General features: G+C 59.4%; 1 protein-coding gene across 6 annotated transcripts in view; it reads right to left on the reverse strand.

Moving 5' to 3' along the window:
- Positions 1 to 23,203, reverse strand: part of HDAC4 (histone deacetylase 4) — a 287,685-nt gene that overhangs the window by 44,588 nt on the left and 219,894 nt on the right. For all 6 annotated transcript variants that reach the window (XM_061122627.1, XM_061122630.1, XM_061122629.1 and 3 more), the window contains 7 exons: positions 19,852 to 19,964; positions 16,347 to 16,463; positions 16,053 to 16,251; positions 10,168 to 10,406; positions 5,738 to 5,995; positions 3,552 to 3,738; positions 1,346 to 1,479 (listed from right to left, as the gene is read on the reverse strand). In XM_061122627.1, the coding sequence (XP_060978610.1) occupies positions 1,346 to 1,479; positions 3,552 to 3,738; positions 5,738 to 5,995; positions 10,168 to 10,406; positions 16,053 to 16,251; positions 16,347 to 16,463; positions 19,852 to 19,964 (1,247 nt within the window). The remainder of the gene's footprint in view (positions 1 to 1,345; positions 1,480 to 3,551; positions 3,739 to 5,737; positions 5,996 to 10,167; positions 10,407 to 16,052; positions 16,252 to 16,346; positions 16,464 to 19,851; positions 19,965 to 23,203) is intronic.

Consider the following 23,203-nt stretch of genomic DNA (forward strand, 5'->3'; position numbering starts at 1 on the left):
GGCCGCCGGCCTGAGGAGACCATCCTGTGAGCAATGTAGAAGCAGCCTAGGGCCCCAGAGGCAGCTCAGCGGCGGGGAGGAGGGCCAGTCCGGGCTGAAGGAGGCGAGTCCGCCGGGCCGATGCTGCCCCCCAGTGGTGCGGCTTCACTGCGTCTGGAAGCAGGTGCGGCCGCCTCAGCCCTGTGGTCCCTCCAGAGGGACTCCAGGGCCGCATTGTGGGCCCAGACCTCGAGCTTTCTCCTGAAGAGATCGTGGGTTGCCATAAGCTGGCAAAGACGTGGGGTCACCGGAGATGGACTGACCTCAGCTCCTAAACACCCTGCCCTGAGGGAGGGGCGGACAGGGAGCGGGGCTCTGACCGCACCCTCCAGGCGGCGCTGGGCTCCGAAGGATGGACAGAACGGTTCTGCTCAGCCATAGGCTCGGGCTTTCTGGGGTCCCCTGCAGGGCAGCACCCCCCTGCCAGAACCCTATCCCCGGTTCATGGGGTTCACAGTGTGGGGGACACAGCAGGTCCCCACCGGGTGGGCACATGGGAGGCCGGGCCCCGTCATCCTGGAGGGCTCCCGGGAGGTGGTGTCACCTGCCGGCTCCACAGATGACAGTGCTATGGCGCCCACAGCCTGGAGTCCCCCTGCTTGGGCACAGATGCCCTTCTACCCCGACTCCCCCGCCCCAGGCCCCAAGTCCCTTACAGTGCCACACTGCTGCATCAGAAGGGTGGAGGGACCTCCCAGGATCCTTCAGCAGACCTGTCCTCCAGGACCGATGCTCAGGGGTGCAGAGGTGGGGACTGAATTCCAGGCAGACACACCAGTCTGTGCACTGCCCCCGCCCTGCAGGCCTGAGGCTCTACCCTCACCCTAATAGGAGCTTTCTCAAAAACTCAAGGAAGAGAACCTTCGATGAGGAGCCAACAGAAACGACGGTCCTCCCCCAGAGCAGGGCCACCAGATCCCATCCTGGTGGCAGAGGCCCTGGAATGGCCTGGCCATGCGTCCTGTGGGAGAGGGAGCCCGGCGAGGGGCAGGCTTCCCAGAGGATGGCCAGGAAGGGGAGTGTGCGAGAGGGCGCTAGGGAAGGGCCCCTCAGGGTCCTCCAGAGGGCAGGCCTGCGTGTCTGCCTGTGCAAGGGCCCCGCGCCCCCCATGTTGTCACACACATGCTCTGGCTCTCCGCAGGGGCCCCGTGCCCCCCATGTCGTCTCACACATGCTCTGGCTCTCTGCAGGGGCCCCGCGTCCCTCAGGTCATCATACACACACCCTGGCTCTCCGCAGGGGCCCCGCGTCCCCCAGGTCATCACACTCATACCCTGGCTCGCGACGCCCGCAGGGCTGGCCTCACCTCGCATTTGCCTCGCAGGCCGGTCTCCTGCAGCCGCGACCAGATGCTCTGGATACGCCCGGCGTGCTCCGGGTGGCTGTTGGTGTTCCCACAGGTGCACTGGTGCTTCAGCATCAGCGTGTCGTACACGAGGCCTGCAGTGGGGGAGGCAGCGGCGGCCGCGGTCAGAGGAGCCCTCGGGGTCCCCGGCAGCTGGTCCCCCTGCAAGGGAGCTGAGCCCCTGTTTAGGGCACTCGCCCAACACTCAGAGTCCTCGACACCCAGGGGAGCCGGTGAGGGAGGAAGAAATGAAAAGGCAGCCCTGTCCCCAGGGCTCAGGGCTCTCACATCACAGGGACCGGGCCGACCCAGACACCAGGGAGATTTTGGTCCCAAACTCAAGTCTGCCAGGGACCCTGTCTATGGAATTGTTTGCCCCTGTGGACTGAGATCCATCCGTACGAGGTACTCGGGGCTCAGAAGGCTCAGTTTCTGCCTGCGGAACCTTGCAGAGACGTTGGACAGGAGTGCATGTGCGTGTGTACGCACGTGCATACACACACACGAACACAACTGCATGTGAAATCAGCCTAGACGGTGGGGTGGGGGAGGGTGGGGCTCGGCCTTCCAATAACAGAGCAGCAGGCCAGGAGCAGACTGAGGGCAACACAGAGGCACACACCCGTCCGCGTGGACTGCAGGTGCGCGTGTGTGGACAGCCCGGAGGCCCGTCAGCACCAGGACAGGGCCCCACCGGCGGCATCACGGCAACACAGTCACGTGCTGCTGCTCACGGGGTGCGAGGCAGGAACTTCCAGGTGAAGCCACCTGCGCCCCTTTCGCAGATGGGGAACGGCAGAGAGCGAGCGGGGAGCGGCCAGGACACCGGGGAGATGCGTGTGGCCGCGGGAAGAGGCCCACAGTGGCCCACAGCAGCACGGGCCCCGCAGGGTCCTGTCTTCGTGAAATACACCATGTTCGTGTCTACCTGTCTGGCTACGCGCAGACACAACCCTGGACACGGGACCTGACAAAACGGCTCCCCCCGGGGTGGGGTCAGGGCCACCTGCTACCTTCTCAGGGTTTCCATCCTGTGTGCTTTCTTACAAGGAATATGCACTGTTTTATAAGTTTTTAAAAAAGGAATAATGAAGACAAACTAGGAAACAGCGACAGAGCGGGGCTCGCTGGCCAGGGCACTCGTGGTGACATCATGTTTGCCCGCTGGCTCCCTCGTGGGGACCCCTGAGCACCCGGGGGCACACGCGATGTGGGAGCCTCTCCACTGGGGTCCTGGGGTCGTCTGAGCTGTGCCTTCTAAGCACGGGCCCAGCTCAGCCGACGCCAAGGACTCGCCCTTAAAGAATCACCTGCTGACTCTCCTTGTGACACCTTAGAGTTATCTGGTTTTCTTTCTGAAAAGCAGGAATTTAACTTCTGGAACCTGACTACGAAACTCTTCTCCGACTATGATCAGTATCCTTCCAAAATCTGACAAGGAGAATGTAGCCACGTTTGCATGTTACAGTGTGCAGAGAAACAGTGTGTTCTGTGAGAACTGATGGCATGGGATGAAACGGAACTGCGTTTAGATAACCTGTCCTGAGTGTGTCCTTGGGAAGAAACACCTGACGTGTTAGCAGAGGACAGGGTGAGGTGCTGTCCTGGGGGCCCTCCGTCCCAGGCGGGGTGGGGGCCGGCGGCAGGGGCCCCTGGGCCCAGACAGCCAGTCCAGCGCCTCGACCCCGGAGGATGCTGTGCCCGGCTGCAGACCTCTGCCCTGACTCCCGGGAATGCTTTCAGGAGGAAAGAGTCCCGCCCGCAGACTTCTGCAGGGTTGGGAGGCTGTGGGTGGGGCGTGAGGCGAGACCACAGGCAGGAGCAGTGCTGTGGGCCGTCCAGGAGCAGAGAGCGAGCATCCGGGGCCGGCCACACCCTGCGCCCACTCGACCTGCACGCTCCAGGGGTCGCCTGGGCCTCACGGGCAGGGCCCCGGGCAGAGGCTCAGCCCAAGGACAGGGCAGACAAAGGAAGGCAAGGTCACTACCCCACCGACCCTGGGTGGGAAGCTGCCTGGTGGGGGCGGGCCCAGGGATGGGCATGACCCGGGAGCCTCGCCCAGGCTGAGCCTCGCCCTCCGGCCCAGCAGGCCTGCGTCTGCAGCTGCGGCTCCCCTGAGCCGGGGCCCTCACCCTCCCCCGGCCCCCCACACCCTGCTCCACAGTACCTGTGGTGAACCTTGGCTTGGCTGGGGGCTCCTGGACGGACATGGGGAAGGTGGCGGACGCGGGGGAGGACTGCGCCCGGGACAGGGGCCGGTGCCCGCCGAAGGACACAGGGATGCCGGCGGCCTCCATGGACGCCTGGTAGTTCCTCAGCTGGTGGATCCGCTGCTGCTCCAGGAGGAGGGCTTGCTGGGGGCGGAGGAAAGGGGCCGCTTTGTTGCTTCCCGGCGTCTCCCGTCCCCGGCTGCAGGGCTACGGGTCCCCTCTCTCCCAGACCCTCCACCCCACCGCCCCTGGGCTCCCAGTGCAGAGCCTTATGCCAGGCTGCTGGGGAGAAGCCTGCCCTCCGGGCCGGGAGGGCAGCCAGTGAGGCAGCAGCCTTGGGCCCTGCCAACGGATGAGTCTGGACATCCCCGTGGGGAGACAGACCGTCAGTGGAAAAGCCCGCTCAGAGCTGACGGGGGGCCGTGGAGGGCTCCCTGAGGAGGTGACGCCTGGGGGGCGGGGCGGCAATACCCAGGCAGAGGATGATGGTGGGGCACTCGGGGGTGCGAAGGCAGGGACTTGGGGCGGATCCGGTTTTGCCCAGGGAGGTGGGTGGAGCCCGGGGAGAGGTGGTGGGATGGGTGGGGGGCCTGCCTGGCCCTGCTGGGAGCACGGCTGCTTCTGTAGGGACCCGAGGGGGTCTCCTCCCTGCAGGGGGGTCTCCCCCCTCCGGCCGAGGGGGGAAGGGCAGGACACCCTACTTTGGAGCCCGCCCTGCAGGGGCAGGCACCGCCCCCGCCTTGGGCCTCCCTCCGCAGGCGCTTCCTCCCGCGGCCTCTGCAGACCTCACACCTGCCGCCTTTGGAGCAGGTGCCTGTCTCAAGGTGACTCTGCAGACTGCTGCGTGTGCCACCGCGTTCCCCCGAGACGAGCTCTGCTTGCGGTTCTCCCGAGAACCAGATCCCCAGCGCCTCCGATCACTGTCTCGGGCTTGGAGCACACGGATAAATCCCCTGAGAGAATGCTGACCACCTTATCATTGGCAAGACACCACCAGCCCTAAAAAACTGCCTCCCAGTTTCAAGCCAGCACAGTTACAGCACGCTGAACTCCAGTCATAAGAGGAGGCCGCCTCCTTTGTGAACGAGCGAGGCCCTGACCTAAGCCCCCAGCGCGGGAATGAGGCCCGCCGCGGTCCCCATCGTTCGGACGGCCTGCCCGGTGCACTCACACTGCAGGAGTGAGTCTACACTGTAGCGGGGACAGTGGCTTCCCCTGCCCTGATCTCCTTGCTGTCATTAGCACTGGCTCCAGGGCCACTTGAAGAGCAGGGGTTTAGCGCTAACACTGTGGCTGAGATGTGAGACAGGAAGCCCTCCGAATAAGGACTAGCAAAAGTGACCACCAGCCACCTGTGGCCCTGCCTTTAAATGCGGAGCCGGGGAGAAGGCTGGCCGGCTACCTGAGAGGGGATCCCGGAAAACCAAGGCGCTGAGCCTGGGTGTCACTTCCCACCCTGGCCCCAGGGGTGGTGGGGGAGGCACCCCTGGGCTGTCGGGGGAGGAGGAGTCTGCCTGGGTGGCCAGCACCGGGCCCACGGGGAGGGTTGGGTGAGCCAGGGCTCCACACCCCAGGTGCTGAGCTCCACGATGAAGCACACTGTTAGGTGTTAGACTCCACCCCTCGGACGCCCTGCCCAGCTTCTCAGGAACAAGACTGCTCCCTGGGGGCACTCAGGCCTCTAACACGGTCATTAGTGTCTTCTTGACCCCAAAGGTCCTGGCTTCTGGCCAGACGCTGCGAACCTTCTTGATCAATGATCAAGTCAGCCTCCTTTGTACCCTTCTATGCTAGCACTCAGATTTGGGTTAATCTGCAGCCTTTGGGCCTGAAGGGGAACCATCCCTAGGGAGTCTGGGGCCTGTTTAGCTGAGAAGCAGGTGCACAAATACACGCAGTGGACAGAGGGCCAGTGTCTCTGGGGCCTGTTTAGCTGAGAAGCAGGTGCACAAATACACGCAGTGGACAGAGGGCCAGTGTCTCTGGGGTGATGCCTGCAAAGCAGAGCTCACATCACATCTGCCTCCTGTATCAGCAGGGAAAGCTGGGGGCCTGGACCAGCAGGTGTGGAAGACAACGCCCTTGGACTTGCTCTACGGGCCCTGTTCACTCTCTGCTCCCCGTCCCCCCGCTCTGCAGGCACCTGTCTGAAGAGCAGCTCCTGCTCCGTGGGCGGCCGCTGGCTGGGCTCCGCCTCCCGTGGGGGCTCCGCCTCCTCGTCGTCACTCTCGATGGGCTCCTGCTTCACCTGCACCCCGGCCAGCGAGTGGGCCTCCTTCTGCCCCGGGAGCCGGTCCAGGAAGGGCTCCTCCAGGAGCGCCTGGTGCTCCCGCAGCTCCTCCTCCGTCTCCTCGGGGTGGCTCTCGGGCTGCCGGGCCGGCTCGCTGGGTTTGGGGATCATCTGCAACACAGGGGTACCAGGTGGAGCATGGTGGGACGGGGGTGAGGGAGGTACTGGGACAGGAAGGGGGTGGTCACACAGCCCACGTCTCGGGATCAATGGGGCTGACCGTCTGAGGACGCTGTCACCCTGGGCTGAGCAGGACAGGACACAGACACACAGAGATACACACAGACACACACACACTCAGACACACACAGAGCCCACGTCTCAGGATCAACGGGGCTGACTGTCCGAGGACGCTGTCACCCTGGGCTGAGGCAGGACAGGACACAGACACACAGACACACACACAGACACAGACAGACACAGACACACACAGACACACACAGACACAGACACACACACACACAAACACACACACACACACACACACACACAGCCGGGCGCTGTCTGTGGTGCTGAGAAAAAACCTAGCACTTGGGACCTGCTATCACGTGCCTGTTTGCCAGGCACAGTGAACCACAATGCAAGTCAACTCACCACAATCGCAAGGTGTCGACCCACATCTGCACCTGTGTGTGAAGTGGGGGTGGGGGGGGTGCACCCTCCTTCCTTCTCAGTCACAGCCTCCCCCACCCGCCACCCCACCAGCTCACACCCAGGCACCACGTGGACCCTCTCCTCCACGGGGACAGGCAGCCTCTGAGTCCACTCACCTGCGCCGCTGGCCCCAAGCCTGCAGCCGGCACACCACGTCCCCCTCCACCACCCCACTGAACTTCCACGTACAAGAGCCCCGCCCTGCCAGGGAGGACAGACCCTTCCCCATGTCCTGATTCTGTTTCTAGAAGGAAACCAAGGGCTTCCAGGAAGCCTCAAGTTTTTAGTCCTGAGCGCTTGTGCCTTAAAAAGTCCTTACAGAACCACCTGCGCCCTGACCCACACTGGACATGCGCAGCCTGGCCCATGATGGGAGGACTGGGGACACTTGTGCTGGCTCCAGGGCTGCATTCACGGTAACCAGCCAGGCTCAGCTGCACCGCGGGCCCCAGGGCCACGCCCCAGAGGAGGACTGAGCCACTGACCCTCCGGAGCAGCTGGCTGGCTTTGCTGAGCGAACAGTTTCCTTTGGGCCAGGGACTTGCTCTAGTGACCATTGCCTAAGCTGCTGTGCGAAGCTCCGCAAAGGAAGCATGCTGTGAAGGCAGGCCCCGGCCCCTCTCTACATCCGCCCCCAGGCAGCATCTCCTCAGAAGTGCCAATCCAGCCGGAACACGGAGGCCACAGCTCTGGGAGCAGGTCTGTGCTCAGCGGAAGGTGAGGGGTATGAGTGGGGACAAAGCCGCGGGGTAGGCAGGGGGCGGACAGGCTCTGAACCATTTCGAGTAAACAATCCTCCAACCTCTCAGCTGCTGATTTGACAGACTTCTCACAGCAGTTCATCCAAAAGTGTTCTGAAAATCTGTCTTTGAAGATTTGGGGATCTATCTCATCTGCTTCCCACATACCTGGAGCCGGTGAGGCCCCACTATGAGCTTTGTGCCTGGACAGAGTCCACTGGGGGTGAGACCACAACCCCCCGACAGGGCTGGCGGCAGGAGGACCCATCTCCACCAGCAGAGGGCGCTGGGCCCCTCCCAGGCCCCCCAGGTCCACAGGGGCCTGGAAACCTCAGCAGGTGGCATCAGGAGCCTCAGCTTTAGGGTCCGCGGGGTCAAAGTGCTCACATTGCTGTCATCCCCCAGTGTCTGGTGCAGAGTCCGACAGGTAACAGGCTGGGGTTGATGGGAGGTTTGGGGAGCACAGGGCCTCGGAAGGTGGCTGGGGGACAGACTGGTGAGTAGACATCACAGCAGAGCGATGAGGAGGGAACAAGGACGGGGGAGGGCGGGAGCGGCCAAGGCCCCTGTGATGTGCTCCAGGGCGAGGCTGTGAGAGATGAGGCTGTGGACACTGGGTGGGGGTCAGGGAAGAGGACGTGGGGACAGGGCATGGACATCGGGGGAGGACATGGCGACGGGGCATGGACAGTGGGGGAGGATGCGGGGATGGGAGCCCCCAAAACCACAGACTTAAGCCTCCAGACGACGGTCTGGGAGGCAGGTGCCTTCTCTGAGCAGGAGGCAAGTTCCTCTCTGCTGTGGTAAGATCCCAAAGAGTCAGGCTGAGAATGGGTGGGGTCAGGGGACTGCCTGCAGAGAAATGACCTTTTGGGGGCTCAGCCAGGAGGGGACAGAAGGTCAGCAGAGGGGCTGGTCCAGATGCACCGGGAGGTCCCGGGGGTTCCAGGCCAGGGGCCTGAGGACAGCTGCAGAGGGGGAGGCCGGGGCAGGTGGGGCAGGGGACTGGGTCTGAGGCAGAGAGGCTGAGACCCAGACTCTGGGCGACCTGCGAGGGGCTGTCCTGGGTGAGCGAGGGGTTGGGCAATCGGCCAGGGCTGAAGGTGATGGTTAGGAAGAAGCAGGCAGATGGGAAATGCAGGTGGGAAGCACGGATGCTCCAGGCCAGGCTTGCAGAACTGGGGTGGCTGAGAGCCTGGGAGGGCATGCAGACACAAGGAGCAGGGGAGAGCCTCACCCAGGGGACGTCGAGGGGGCAGGCAGGGCCCCTGCAGGGGACCTGGAGAAGCAGTGTCTGATCCTGGAGGAGCCAGGGCTGCCCCAGGCCCTGCCAGGAGGTCAGCTCTGAGTGGGCACATGTGACCTTGGGAATGACCGCGGTGACCCAGCAGCAAAAGGCACACACAGATCCGTTCTGTCTCCCCAGGGCCTTCTGGACCTCAGGAGCACCCTCTAACCAACTAAACGAGAACGGAGGTAACTCCATGTTTGGAACAACAAGCTTCTAAAAGCCAGACTGGAGTTCAGGGCCCAGGCCAAACTGGTGAGCAGGCCAGCGTTTAAGGTTACTGGACATGCTCACCATTAGATGCCCAAACAAATGGGACCCAGAGTTCACATTCATAATTGAGCTGAGGAGCAGTAACCCACACGAGGAATGGCTAAGACCCTGGTGCACTCCAGCCAGGGCTGGGGGTGGGGCTGTGGGCCTTGGCTCAGGAGCCTTCAGGCCATGGGCCCGAATGACAGAGGGCAGAAATGTCAGTGCCGGCAGTGCCAGATACAACTGTCAGCTCCCTGCACCCTCCGGGAGATCAGTGTATAAACATTTCAATCAGCTGTCGCTGGTGACAGCAAATCAATCACGGAGTGAAATCCAGAGAGATCAGCCTGCTTCTGTCTCTCTGTTGGAGAACATACCACACGTGAACAGGTGTTCCTGTCTTTCTAGTCTCCTACCCTATCACTCAGATAACAACATAACACAATTAAGAAGACAGTTGGCATCAGCAAGGTGACAGGAAGTGACTTTGACACTTTGGCATCCGTCTTGCCCACCCTGACAGGTGCCTTTCCTGCCCCACGGGGCTGCGTTCAGCTGCCCCACCCACTCCTGTCCCCGCCCTGTGCCCTCTGGTAGAAGAACCTGCCAGGCACAGTGGCTCTGGGGCGGGGGTGCTGAGCCTCTGTCCGAGCGCTTGGGCGGGCAGTAGGGCCTGGTCTGGGTCAGCTGGCTGTTCGTTCAGGGCTTCCAATTCTCCCAGGACAGAAGCTGTCGGGCAACATGGTCGCTCTGCGTTTAACCTTTGGAGGGACCGCTGAACAGCCTTCCAAAGTGGTTCCTCTCATTCTCTATCAGAAACGGGCCCTGCTTCGAACGTCAGCATTTGGAACCAGCATCTGAAACTGCTGCTCTTGCTTCAATAACCAGCAAGGAGGGCCACAGTGACCTCAGTGTCACTTCCTGCTGAGAGCAGGCTGGGAGTGACCGTCCAGATGTTGGACGGAGGGACGAAGACCTCTGGGCAGGAGTCCTTTGGCCGAGGTGGCTGCAGTGGGCGTGCAGAGGAGTGCCAGCATCCAAGGGCCTGGAACCTGTGCTTTGGGGGCCCCGTGCATCTGCTGGGCACTCTGCTGGGAGTTTGCTTAAGAGGATAAATCCCCTTAAGAAGTCCCAGAGACCCATGAGGGGCAAGTAGAATACACCACCCAAGGACACAGATGCTTCAGGCATACAGCCCACCCCCTTTCTGCCTCCTTCATGACCCCAATGGGAAAAGCTGCTGGCCGCCCACGTGTTTCCCCGGCCCCGCCCCCACGTCCCCCGGCCCCGCCCCATCTGTGTCCCCAGCCCCGCCCCCGTGCCCCCGGCCCCGCCCCGCGTCTCACCTTGTTGAGGTGCAGCTGAGGCTGCTGGAAGTGCTGCTTGTGCTTCTCCAGGAACTGCTGGTGCTGCTGCTGGATGACCAGGTGCTGCAGTGCCTGCGCGCTCTGGGGCAGCGGCGCCGACTGCGTGCGGCCCAGCGGGCGGTGCTGCCGCAGCTTGTGCACCGAGGGCGCCACGCGCTCTGCCCCCACCAGGGGCTGCGCGTGCAGGGGCAGCGCGCCCAGGCCTGCAAGGTAGCGGTCTGGAGAGAGCACGGGGAGGGGGGAGGCCTGGTGAGCGACTGACGGAGGCCGGCCGCCGCCACCTCCCTGAAGCCCGCCGGGCCCGCTCCGGCACACCGAACACCCGAAACCTGGACTTAGGGATGGAGACCAGTCATCTGGTCCCCCCATACCCAGGGCCAGGCCGAAAGTGGGCTCCGAGGGTGGCCCCGGCACAGGCGCCCTCAGAGGGGCCTGGCTGAGGAAGGGGCCAGGGTCTGGTGGCTCCAGAATGTTCTGGAGAACCAGCGAGTGGGCGCCTGCCTCCCTAACAGCCTAAGAAACCTGGGTGTGAGGAAGACATCTGCCCTTAAGGACCAAACCACTTTAAGGGGCTCAAGGCCTCCATTTTATACACAAAGAGGGATCAACACTTGAAAAAAATCTGATGCATGTTGTCAAAAATCTCTGCAAATTTCTGGGAAAGGCTGTCACCTGCTGCCAGGGAGAAGGGCCACAAGGCCGCACCGTGTCTGGGCTGAGTGTTTAAGAATCTGTGTGGATGGAAGAGGGTAGGTTTGAATCTGTGTTTGAATCTTGCTTCAAAATGCAACTTCCTCATGTGAACCAGGAGGTGAAATGTTCTCCTTCTATATTCCTTTCAACCATCAATACTTTTTCTTTTACAAATTGTGGGTTTAGACAGTTTACCATTTTCCCTGGTACCATAGGCAAAAGGGTGTAACAGACCCTTCCCAGGCCACCTGAGTATCTGTTTCCTGGCACCAGAGCTGGAGAAACTAAACATCACTCAGGCTACCAGTGACCCCAGATCAGAGCGTCTGACCAGGACAAACCACAGGTGGACAGACCCCGCCAGCTCTCAGCTGCCTGCAGTGCTGACTCCTGGGAGGGGCTGTGTTGCGGTGTTTAGTCGAACCCAAGCCCCCTCCAGTGGGTACTGACTGTCAGTCTTTTCCTGGTTCCTTCCTGGGGGTTATTTCTATATTAAAAATTCTACTTTGTATACAAACAGAAAAAAAAATTCAACCCTAGCAAAATAGTCCCTCACTACCTTTTCAAAAAGTTAATCAATCAGAGTTTCCCTAAACCACCATCACTTTTTATCCAACCCAAATAGTTTTCTGGAAAGGTAAATTATTTTAAACCTCACTATCTGCTTGGCTAGTAAACTGAAGTGAAAAAGTTGAAAGGTAGAACCATTCTTTCCTTGGTTTTCTATCGATAGAAAAATTAAACAAAGACACAGCATCCACGTAGAGAAGGTCTTTCGGAATTCATCAGTTGTTGGTCTGGTAGCTCAGGCAGTAAAGAGTCTGCCTGCAATGCAGGAGACCCGGGTTCGATCCCTGGGTCAGGAAGATCCCCTGGAGAAGGAAATGGCAACCCACTCCAGTATTCTTGCCTGGAGAATCCCATGGATGGAGGAGCCTGGCAGGCTACATACCATGGGGTCGCAAAGAGTCGGACATGACTGAGAGACTTCACTTTCACTTTATTTCACTTGGTCTGAGTATTATGGGGGATTAAATCATTTCACCAGCTTCCCAGGTGGCACTAGTGGTAAAGATCCCTCCTGCCAGTGCAGGAGACATAAGAGACGTGGGTTCAATCCCTGGGTTGGGAAGATCTCCTGGAGGAGGGCATGGCAACCCACTCCAGTATTCTTGCCTGGAAAATCCCATGGACAGAGGAGCCTGGCGGGCTACAGTCCATGAGGTGGCATAGAGTCAAACATGACTGTGAAAGTCACTCAGTCTATACAGTCCATGGAATTCTCCAGGCCAGAATACTGGAGTGGGTAGCCTTTCCCTTCTCCAGCAGATCTTCCTGACCCAGGGACTGAACCAGGGTCTCCTGCCTTGCAGGTGGATTCTTTACCAGCTGAGTGACCAGAGAAGCCCTAAGTGACTTAGCATGCACACAAATTGTTTCATGGAGGGAGGAAGGATGTCAGCCACTGGACGCTGCACTTATGGGATTAAAAGTCCACTTAGTTACTGAAAGGCACCCTCTCAGAAGACATCACTTGTTTTTAAAGCTTCCTGGGCCCCCGAGAATGAGGATGTCGCAGATGGTGGGGCTGCAGAGCCCTGCGCTGGGGCCACTGGGCCGGCCCTGCGTGGTATCCGCAGGGAAGCATCTCTCGGTTTTAAAGGAGGAAACACTTGTTCCAGAGATCCAGCATCTGCTGTGACCCAGGTTAGGGAACCAGGGCTCCAAATGAGCTGGCAAGGTGGGGACTTTGGTTTCTGCTGCTGCTGCTCCAGGGCCCCCCTCCCTGCGACTGGGGCTCTGGCGGCTCGATGCTGGCCCAGAAGCCCGCCTTCGCCAGGACACCACCACCCTGAGAACACAGGCCTCTGTCCCTGTAGGGTGCAGGCGGCTAGCCATGGAGAGGCCTGACTTCCAGTCCCTGACGCCAGGGGAGCCAGTGTCTACACGGAGCCCCAGCAGTGCAGGCTGGACTCTGGTCTGGTTCTGTCCCCTCCCCTCACCTCCATCCCCTTCAGCCCAGATTGGGCTGTAGTGCTTCCGGCGGAGGGGTAAATCTGCGGGGCCCCCACACTCAGGACAGGTGTCGCGCTCGGTGTCCCTTAAAACTGGAGATCTGACCTTCCAGGAGATAGGCCCCACACCTCGTCCAGTGTGGACAGGCCACACTTGAAGTTTCTGGTTCAGAATCGGAAGATGAACCTTCAGACCATTCATAGGAGCCTTTGATGGTAACTGGAAACTGGTTTTTCTGTATGTGCTGTGAAACTTCCAAGCACGAGGGCCCAGTAGACTAGGATCCAATTCTGTCCCAGTGACTAGCTGGCCTGCGGAGGCTGGGACAGTGGGGCCCAGGCGGCCTGCGGCTGCCCTCATCCGGCCCCAGTGAAGGGACCCGAGGGTGGCGAGTGCCGAGCGGCTCCTCCGGGGGACAGGGCAGGCCGGCCTCCTTGGAGGTCCTCTCTGGAGCAGGAGATGAAGAGGACAAGGGGATGGGAGTTCCCGGTGAGCACCCAGCCCTTCCATGGACACCTGGGTTGAAGGTTTCCTTCACCTGCACTAACAGTAAAGCGAATCTGCAAACAGAGCTGCCGCATGGACGCCCCTACAGGTATGGGGGTTAAAGAAAATGAGAAGTTGAAAAGTGAAATCGCCCTGTGTTCTGGGCCTGGTTTTGCAGCGCCGGCTTTGGCACTGGGGATCCTTTTCAGCCCACATGGAGTCTCATGTGGAACCCACGTGAGACAGGTGACTCCTGTGGCCTGAGTCCTTACACACCCGCTGTCCGACCTAAAGAGTCTTTTTTTTTTTTCGACCTAAAGAGTCTTTAAAACTGGGGTGTGTGGACCTGCACACCCCACCTTGACCAGCTGCTCAGAGCTCAACCTGGGGACTGTCCAGGGAACTGGGCTCTTTTCAGGAGAAGACTGGAGCACACAGTCACCGGCTGTCAGGAGCCTCCTGAAGCGGCGAGGACCCGGGCTGTGGGAGCCACTCTGAGCAGGCACCACGTGGAACCCACATCCGCACGCCCACTCCCCGATGGATCCGGGCCGGCCGCTCCTCCAGCACAGTCAGCCTTTGTGGAATGACATGGCCCTAGCACTGACAGCGTCTGTCTGTCCACAGTGACCACCAGCGAGCAGGCAGGTCCGTGGGCTGAGCCCTTGGGAACCTCAGAGAACCTAACAGAAGCCAGCCTGCAGCGTGAGCCCGACCCTTCCGACGCGGCTCAGACACTGCCTGGCACCAGGAGCTACCGCAGAGGTATCTACCGTGACCCTTCTGGCATCAGACGCTGAGGGGGTGCCGGGAGGGGATGTGCAAGGTAATCGGTGTCTGCACTCTGGGGGACGGAGGTGCACACGTAAACTGCCTGTACTGAGTGCCCGGGAGGCCCCCGGGCTGGGCCTGATGCGGAGGAACGGCCCCGAGGCTGGGCGTGCAGAAGGCGACGTGGGCCTCGTCAGCGCTGAGCGAGCCTGCACCCCGAGTGCTGCGCAGGTTGGGGGCCGTGCGCCAGGCCGGAGCCGTCTGACTGCGCTCCCTGTGCTGGTGGAATGGTCCCCGTTTCTACCACACCTCAGCCAGTGGCTACGCGAGGATGTGGTGAGTCACACGTGGGACGGAGAAGCCACACCTGGCCTCTGCTTTTAACTGTTCCTGTCTGGGGGAGGGACGGGGGCAGGGGTCGTTGGGGAGTTTGGGATGGACACACACACACTGCTGTGTTTAAAATGGGGCGCTAACAGACCTGGTGAGAAGTACACGGAACTCTGCTCCGGGTGGTGTGGCAGTCTGGATGGGAGGCGGGTTTGAGGGAGAACGGATATGTGTGGATGAGTGGCTGGGTCTCTCCACTGCTCACCTGAAACTGTCACTGCGTTGTTTGTTAACAATGAAAGTGAGATTTTCACTATGAAAGTGGCTATGAAAGTGAAAGCGTTAGTTGCTCAGACGAGTCTGACTCTGCAACCCTCTGGACTGTAGCCCACCAGGCTCCTCTGTCCATGGGATTTTCTAGGCAAGAATACTGCAGTGGGTTGCCATTCCCTTCTCCAGGGGAATCCCCCCGATCCAGGGGTTAAAGCTGAGTCTCCCGCATTGCAGGCAGACGTTTTACTGTCTGAGCCACCACGGAAGTACTGTTTGTTAATTGGCTATACCCTAATACAAAATAAAAAGTGTAAAGAGAAAAAAAAAAGTGAAAAAACCCACAACTTTCAGTGTCAATGTGAACGGCCACAGCTCTGAACCTGGGAGGGCTTCCTGGCCTGCCTACAAGAGTGTAAGCTGACCCCAGGGAGCCTGGGAACAGGGAGGGAGTTGGGGGCAGGGAAGGGCCCACATGACCCCGGGGAGGACACACAGGCCAGTCGGGAAGTAAGGGAGAGAGCGAGGGTGAATGCTGAGAACGATAAAACCAAACGTCACCACCAGAGCAACCAACAGCTGAGGGGGACTCCCCTGCTGATACTGATACTGGGGGCTCTGTCGGCCCTGCTAAAACCTGGGGAGGAAGCTGAAGACCCAGCTGGATGGTGCCTGGACCTGGGAGGTCAGCTCTGCAGTGGGGCCCCCTCATTTCACAGCAAACCCTGAGCACTCTGTCACTTGGAAAGTAACACCTTCACACTGCTGTTGCTGTGCAAATTTTATAGCAAATCTCTGTGTCTGTGTGAGTCGCTCAATCATGTCTGACTCTTTGTGACCCCGTGGATTGCAGCCAGCCAGGCTCCTCTGTCCATGGGATTCTTCAGGCAAGAACACTAGAGTGGGTTGCCACGCCCTCCTCCAGGGGATCTTCCCGACCCAGGGACTGAACCTGGGTCTCCTGCATTGCAGGCAGAGTCTTTACCATCTGAGCCACCAGGAAAGCCCTAATTTTTTTTCTAAACATAACCACCCCTTAGACGGGGCACGTTTTAAAAAAACGTTACTGCTGATGAATCCGCTGCCCGCCAGGGCCAGCCCTGAGCACCCAAGGGCAGACACGTCAGGGGCTGGCAACCTGCTCTGGGGAAATCAACCAGAAGGTGTGTCTGATGCTCTGGCTTCCATACCCCTGGCTCTGTGAGTAGACTCGGTCTCTCCGGCCACCGCCTGGCGTGGGACAGGTCACCCGCCCACCCTCCTGGGGAGCCCATGATGGCCTGACACGGCCCGCTCACCTGTGACGAGGGGTGTCTGTGCGGGCGGCTGCTCCAGGAGGACCACGTGCTGCAGGAGGGAGCCGGGGGCCGCCCCCGCGTCCCGCTCCAGGGGTGCTGCACCCAGGTAGGGGGCGAGGTGGGTGCCGGGGAAGAGGGAGATGCGCTGCTGCAGGGCTGGGAGGGCCAGTCTCTCGGCCTCCTGCTGGCCGGCCGCCGCCTGGACAGACAGATGCAGCCGGGCGCCCGGGTCAGGGGCCTGGGGAGGGGGGTTGCCCGCACCACCGCCTTGCAGACCCAGGGGCGCCCACTTACTGCGGAGGGGCCGGTGGCGGGCAGCCCCAGCGTGATGTTGGGCAGCGACGGCGACGTGTAGAGGGGCAGCGGGCCCACCGAGCCCTCTCGCGACACGAGTCTGTGTGCCAGGCTGGTCTGCAGGCAGAGCACACGGGCGTCACGCAGGCTGCACGGCCAGGCCTGGGCGGCCTGCACCACGGGAAGCGAGGGGAGAAAACCCTCCGGGGCAGGCTGAGGTCCCCTCTGAGGTCCCCGGGACAGAGATGTGTGAACGACAGCTCGGAGGCAGGCGGGGCACCGCAGAGCCATCAGCTCTGACTCACGACCTGTCCGTCTCTTGTTTGCTCTTGTTCAATCCACACAACATTGTAAAACTATCAACCTAGTTGATAGAATCTACCTAGATTCAACCTATATTCTATAACCTAGAATCAACCTAGGATAATATACTTAAAAATACAGTCTTAGGGTCAGGAATGTCTTCCCAAACATAATGAGAGAGGTAGGAACCAGAGAGGGAAATGCTGATCATAGAAAAATCCCTTCACGTAAAAGGCAAATAACAGCAATACAAGGTTGGCAACTGTAGTACAGGCAAAGGCCATATATAAAGAGCAGGTAAATCAAACAACAGTGAGGGAGAACTGACAAAGAAGAGCCAGGACGGAGAAGAAACTCATTTGAAAAAAACAAAAACCTCAACATCAGCAGTAATCTAAAAAAAAAAAAAAAAAAAAAAAAGACTAAAAATTAAGGAACATTTAAAAACCTGCAGTTTTTGTGTAATTGCCAAAGATATTTTAGGATGACAACAGCATCTTGACCCAGCAAAACAGAACCATACCGCTGGGTGGACCATGATCGGCCTGCTCCTTCCACAGGACAGTTTGGCCATCCATGTCAAAAGTCTTCAAGGCACATCTAACCTTTGATCTTAAACCCCGCTTCCCTCGCAGGACATGCTCTTGGGAGAGGAAGCTGGACACACGTGGACGTGACCACAACAGCGTTCACAGGGCCCTACAGCCAGTCAGAGGGTAAATTCACGAGGCATCTTCACACACAAGGACACTCAGGTTGGGAAAATCCTGTTGATGACTTGGACTCTTATTCATCATGTGTGCTTAAGTGCCAGTCTCCGAGGACTTGAATTACTGTCGTATTTCATGTCGTTTTGCCTCTAGCATGAAGGTTCCTTGCAGAAAGGACACTGTCGTATTCACACTGTCCCCCTCTCAGCAGTAGAAAATACACTAATCATGGACTTATAACTGGTTTTCGCCTAGCTCTTCTCACAACGGATTATATAATTAAGGATGAGGATCATTTTGCCTGCTTTAAGATTTCATTGGTGTGGTTAGAAAGAATGTGAGCTGAAAGTTACTGTGAACAAGGGCGGGACTGCAGCCCTGGCCGGGAAGTGCCCCTCGGTCCATCGGAGGACGGAGCGACGACCACCCCAGGGCGTGTGTGCTGGAATCCCGTGCCGGGCAGAAGGCCCTGGGTGGCTTCCTGGTGTCACACGCATGGTGTCACATGGAAACTCACACACACCTGACGCCTGGGTCCTTGGGCACCGCAGGAAGGGCCACTTGGGAGGAAGGTTAGTGCGTCTCCCCCGAGTGAAGGCTGCAGCCACCTTTAGTCTGTTCACATAGTAAATGGTACAATAATGACTAAAGGGGCGACTTTAAAAGTAGCCCCTTTTCTGTTTTTTTTTTTTTTTTAAATCAGCAAGCTCTGATTTAGAGAAAGTGACTGAGCTTGCCAAGGAAAGCATGATTCCACTGTATTATCATTGTCCAGGAATAAAACAAGCAAACACTGAGTGCTTGAAAGTTGTCATTGCCTCTTTATAACCAAAGCTTTTTTAAACACACAAACAACAAAACCTACTTTATTTTTAGAAATCAAGCAGCCTCCTGGGAATTGTCTGATGTGTTGATTGGTCCACATTTCTGGTGCTGGCTGTCTCCACCTGCCCTATGGCATGCCCCTCAGCTGCCCAGGAAGGCCGGGGCCAGGCAGCACCCCCACTGACACCCCCAGATCCCACCGGGCTTTCAGCATCGCCTGAAGCTCCCTTCCTGGGGAGAGGCTGTCCAGGGTCAGGGAGCCTTGCTCCCCCCGTGTAAGGACGATGCTGGGCGTCCCTCGGTCCAGCCAGGAAAGGGGATGCAGGGCTGGGCCAGCGGGCTCCCCTCCCACACAAGGACCCCTTGCCACCTCTGGATCAGAGGCGGAGGAGTGGCCAGCCCTGGCCTCAGGCTTACAGAGGTGCTCAGGGAACTGTCCAGGTCTAACTAGACTGAAATCCACAAAGGACATCCAACTGTGACCACATTTTCAAGGGCTAGCCCTGTGATTACCGTATCTAATATAAAATGCGCAAACTGCAATCTTTGTTTCTTGCAAATCCTTTGACATCTTCTATTAATTTCCAGTAGCTTAATTTACATGAAAATGCAATTTGTAAAAATTAACATGCAACTTAAACTGGCATCCACTCAAATAAGGCATCTCTACAGTAGAAACCATTAGGGGCATAACTGCCCATTGAAATAAAACCAGGATCTGTGAGCAAGACTGACAAGCCACATGCAGCCTTTACAGCTCGTTCCAGGAAGCAATTTCTAGGCCAAGTTCTAAGGCTGATAACAGGTAGATCTCAGCTATGACCTCGGCCTCCCAGAGAAGGATTGTTAAAACTCTTAATCTAAACAAGTCCTTAAACAGGGAGGCTGAAATGCACAGGTAATAAAACAGATGTACAAGGAAAAGAATAAAGGGGGATTAGCAAGCTAGAGGTAGCAGTGTAAAATCATCTCAGTTTTTAAAAATCTGCTTTTTATCTTAAGTGTCTAAAAACTGAAAATGGACACGTGGGCCTGTGTGCTCCAACCAAAACCTGTCAGCCCTCTGGAGGGGCAGGACTCATTTCTAAACATTTAAAGAAGAGAACAAATTACCGTGTTTGAGAAATGACAGCCTCCTGTAAGTTGGAAGGAACTTAAAAAAAAAATACCTCACAAGAACCTCGCAGTCAGGAGGACCATTCAAGTAGGAAGCACACGGCTCAGCTGGCTCTGTCCCAGGAAATGGGGTGTGCAACTGGCTCCCCTTCCCGCCAGCACCCGCCCACCCCAGTCGAGAGGAGACAGGCCCTGAGCGGGGCCACAGGGCTTGCACAAGGCAGGAGCTCCAGACACCTGTGGCATGAGCCGGGGGAGCAAAGTGAATAAGGAGGAAAATGAAAGCATGGAGTGAAGGTTCCAGAACATCACCCTGACCCAGGTCTGGCCAAGGGCGTGGCCTGCAGCCAACCCTGAGCACCTGGCCCGAGCAGCCCCCAGGAGGGTTCTCCAGGAGCTGCCTCTCCACCTGCAGCACAGCTGGGGTCTGGCCGGCAGAGGTGACGGGCACTGCCCCCCGTGGTCTGAGGCGCCTCGGAGATGCTGCCCCGACAGTCAAGACGGAAGGGCGGCTGGACGCCACCCTGTGGGCGAGCGCGCCGCACACTGACCTCGGCCGGGATGCTGGGGACGGCGGGCGCGATCCCGTTCTCCGTGCTCACGTTCCCGGAGCTGTTGTTGGGCGAGCTGGGCGCGGAACCCGGGGCGCTGCTGCATGCTGAGTCTAGGAGGGAGAGATACTCGTGAGCCTGATGAGCCTGACCCGGATCCCGGCAAGGACCCCGAGGTGTGAGCTGGGCTGGCCTCCTGCTGTGGTGGCCCTCTGCTCTGAGCTGGCCGATGGCGGAAAGGACTCGACCACGGTCCGCACACAGGGGCCCCGGAGCTAATTCCCTGCTCCCGGCTGTGCTGTTGACTCGCGACTTTAACAAACCTGTGTCCCCTGGAACAGACGCACCCCTGAAGCCTTCTGAGCTGAGCACACACTGTCAATTTTATTCCTCTTTTGTAAATAATCATAAACACCAGAGAAACAAGCCCTGAATAATCGTTAATGTTGTAACAACAAGAGACAACAAAGCACAGAGGCCAAACGCCTGTGAACAGGGGAAGGTCAAGTGTGCTGTGCTCACGCACAGAGCCTCTGCTGTCAACGTCTGCTTTGAGCCAATCCTTGAGTTTTTCAGACATCCTGGGAAAAGCTCAGCTGGTGGCCTCTGTGATTGATCAGGCTATCTGACAACGCGCCCCGGACGGTCTCCAGGCAGCTGTGATGGCCTGTGTGGCCCCACCTCGCCCACCAGGGCCGGGGCTCTGGAGGGAGCGGGTCCCACCCGGGTGCCCCCGCCCTCACTGCCGAAGGAGCCCCTACTGCTGCGTGTGCAAACACGTGACGAGAAGCCCCTGTGACTCTCTGTGGTAACAGGAGGGTGTGTCTTGCGTTTCTGCGTCCTCATCTGGCTGGATGGTGTCGAACACTGGCACCTCTGGGTACAGCCTCTCAGAGGGAACCAGCCTGAGCTGTCTGCCTTTCCCTCTCGAGTGCCTGCTTCCCTGATAGCTCAGATGGTAAAGAATCTGCCTGCAATGCAGGAGACCCTCGTTTGATTCCTGGGTCGGGAAGATCTGCTACAGAAGGGATAGGCTACCCACTCCAGTATTCTCGGGCTTCTCTTGTGGCTCAGCTGGTAAAGAGTCCGCCCACAATGCGGGAGACCTGGGTTCGATCCCTGGGTTGGGAAGATCCCTTGGAGAAGGGAAAGGCTACCCACTCCAGTATTCCGGCCTCGAGAATTCCACGGACTGTATAGTCCATGGGATCGCACGGGGTCGGACATGACTGAGCGACTTGCACTTTCACTTCACTGCCTGCCACAAGTGCCCACTGACCACGGGACCTCTGATGACTTAACACTCTACCCCGACCTGGACTTGCAGGCACGCGGAGGGGAAGCCTGGTCCGTCTCCCGAGGCTGGACCCCAAAGGGGCCCAACAGGCATCTTCCAGGGCACATCTTCTCCGCGCCCCTAACTGAGGCCTGGCCCAGGAGCATGAGCCCGTGGAGCTGCCAGTGGGGCCTGGAGGACTCTCAGACTTGGTTCCGGCTGAACTTGGGGCAACATGAAGAGGCTGAGGGTGCAGTGCCCACTGCGGATGGCAGTGCCCACTCCCGCAGGCCCAGCTCTCATGGAGGAGACCCGAACCCAAGGGTACATGCATGACTCCCTCCACCCAGAGGACCATGAGCACTCGAGTCCTCTCCACCGAGCAGCTGTCCCCCTGGGAACACCCTGGCAGCAAGTGGCTCTGTCCACTCGAGGCCCCCCTGGACCCCCTCTTCCCCCCGTCACTGGCGGTGAACCCAGGCCCTGGTTCCCCACCCACCGGATCCAGAGCCTGGTCTCCACCAGGTTAAGTCATGTGCACACGTGCCTCCCTCAACGGGGGCAGCTGGGAGGGCCACCTGGGCTGGCAGGTGTTACATGTCATGTGTGAAGACAGGGCTGGCTGCCCCGCCCCACCCCACCACGGGCATCCCCCTGCTGTCAGCCTGCCCCTGGCTGCACAGAGCCTCCCCTCCCGCCCTCCTTTAAATGGGCCCGCCCCAGCATTGTCAGCAGATAAACCCTCCAGAGTGTATGGGAAACCGGGACAACTTTTGGGGGCAATAAAAATTATAGGTGATCTCTCCAGTTTTTCACCCATCTTCAGCTCAACGGTGTTTTGACAACTTTTTCACTCTATTTCAAGGAATCTGGTCTAAGAAAGTAAATACGAATGCATAATCACCGTGGTATCATTTGCATCGACATGATGGAATATTATTAAAGGTGCAGGAGTGTTGTGACTAATATCGAGTGAAAAAGGAATTGAGTGGCACAGGATATGTGCCAGACCCGCACAGAAAGGAGTGGAAGGAAACACGCTCAGAGGTTAACAGCATTTCCCTGGACAGGGTCGGAGCGGCGGCTGCTTCTCCTGTCCACTCGCCGCCGGGCGCAGCTCTGATTAGGGGCTGGGCACAGGCGGTGTGACGTGGCCACGCCCCCGACTCGGCTCAGGAGCCTCTGAGGGCCGCCGCTGGCCACGCCCTCACCCTGTCCCTCCCTGCCTCCCGTCTGGGACGCCGCGGACCCCTCCTGCTCGAGACCCCAGGGGAGGGGCCCCCCCCCGCCCAGAGCTCCTTCTTTTCCCGTGTTCTGGAAAGCCAGCTCTGCTCAGAGCATCCTCCCCGCCAGCCGCCGGGGGGGTTGTGCTGGACCGGAAACCCACCCCCCATCTCCGTGCCGCCGGCGCCCATCCCTCCAGCTGCCCCTGGCCCAGGGGGCTCCCGCCGCCCGCCCTGCTCACGTCCCTCAAAGCACTCTCTCTGGGTGATGCTGCCCAGCACCCAGCAGGTGCCGCAGGCCGCGTGTTCCCGGCCCCCGTGGGGCGCCCTGGTCTCTGGAGTCAGAGAGGAAGCTGCTGGGAGGCGAGGCCGCGGCTCATCATTGCAGCGCCCAGCCTGGTCCTGACCTCACAGGCTGACCAGGACAGAAGTGGCCGGGCCTGACCGGTGGGGGCGGCTGCCCCCCGAAGAGAGGAAGCCCTGGTGCGGGGGGAACACATGCACTCTGAATCTGGATAGGCCCGAGTCTGCACGGAACCCACGGTGAGAGGGGCCTGGTCTCTCTACCAGAACCACGGCGCCCCAGGCCCGCAGCCTCAGACCCGGCTTCAGGGGCTTCACCCCGGCCACAGGGCAGGGCTGAGAGCGCTCAGCTCACCCCAGACTCTGAGCTCGGACCGAGGGTGCGGGTAGCCAGCGTGGAGGGCTGGCCCCTCCCACGGCGCACAGGGGTCCCCTTCCTGAGGGGCGGCCCCGAGAGCCGCAGGTCTCCATCAAACCCTGTCCTTGGTGCACACGGGCCCTCCCCGCCTGTTTCCAGGCCACCGAGGCAAGCCCTGTGTCCCGTGATTCC

This window comes from Dama dama, chromosome 20 (assembly GCF_033118175.1).
Source record: "Dama dama isolate Ldn47 chromosome 20, ASM3311817v1, whole genome shotgun sequence".
Taxonomy (NCBI): domain Eukaryota; kingdom Metazoa; phylum Chordata; class Mammalia; order Artiodactyla; family Cervidae; genus Dama; species Dama dama.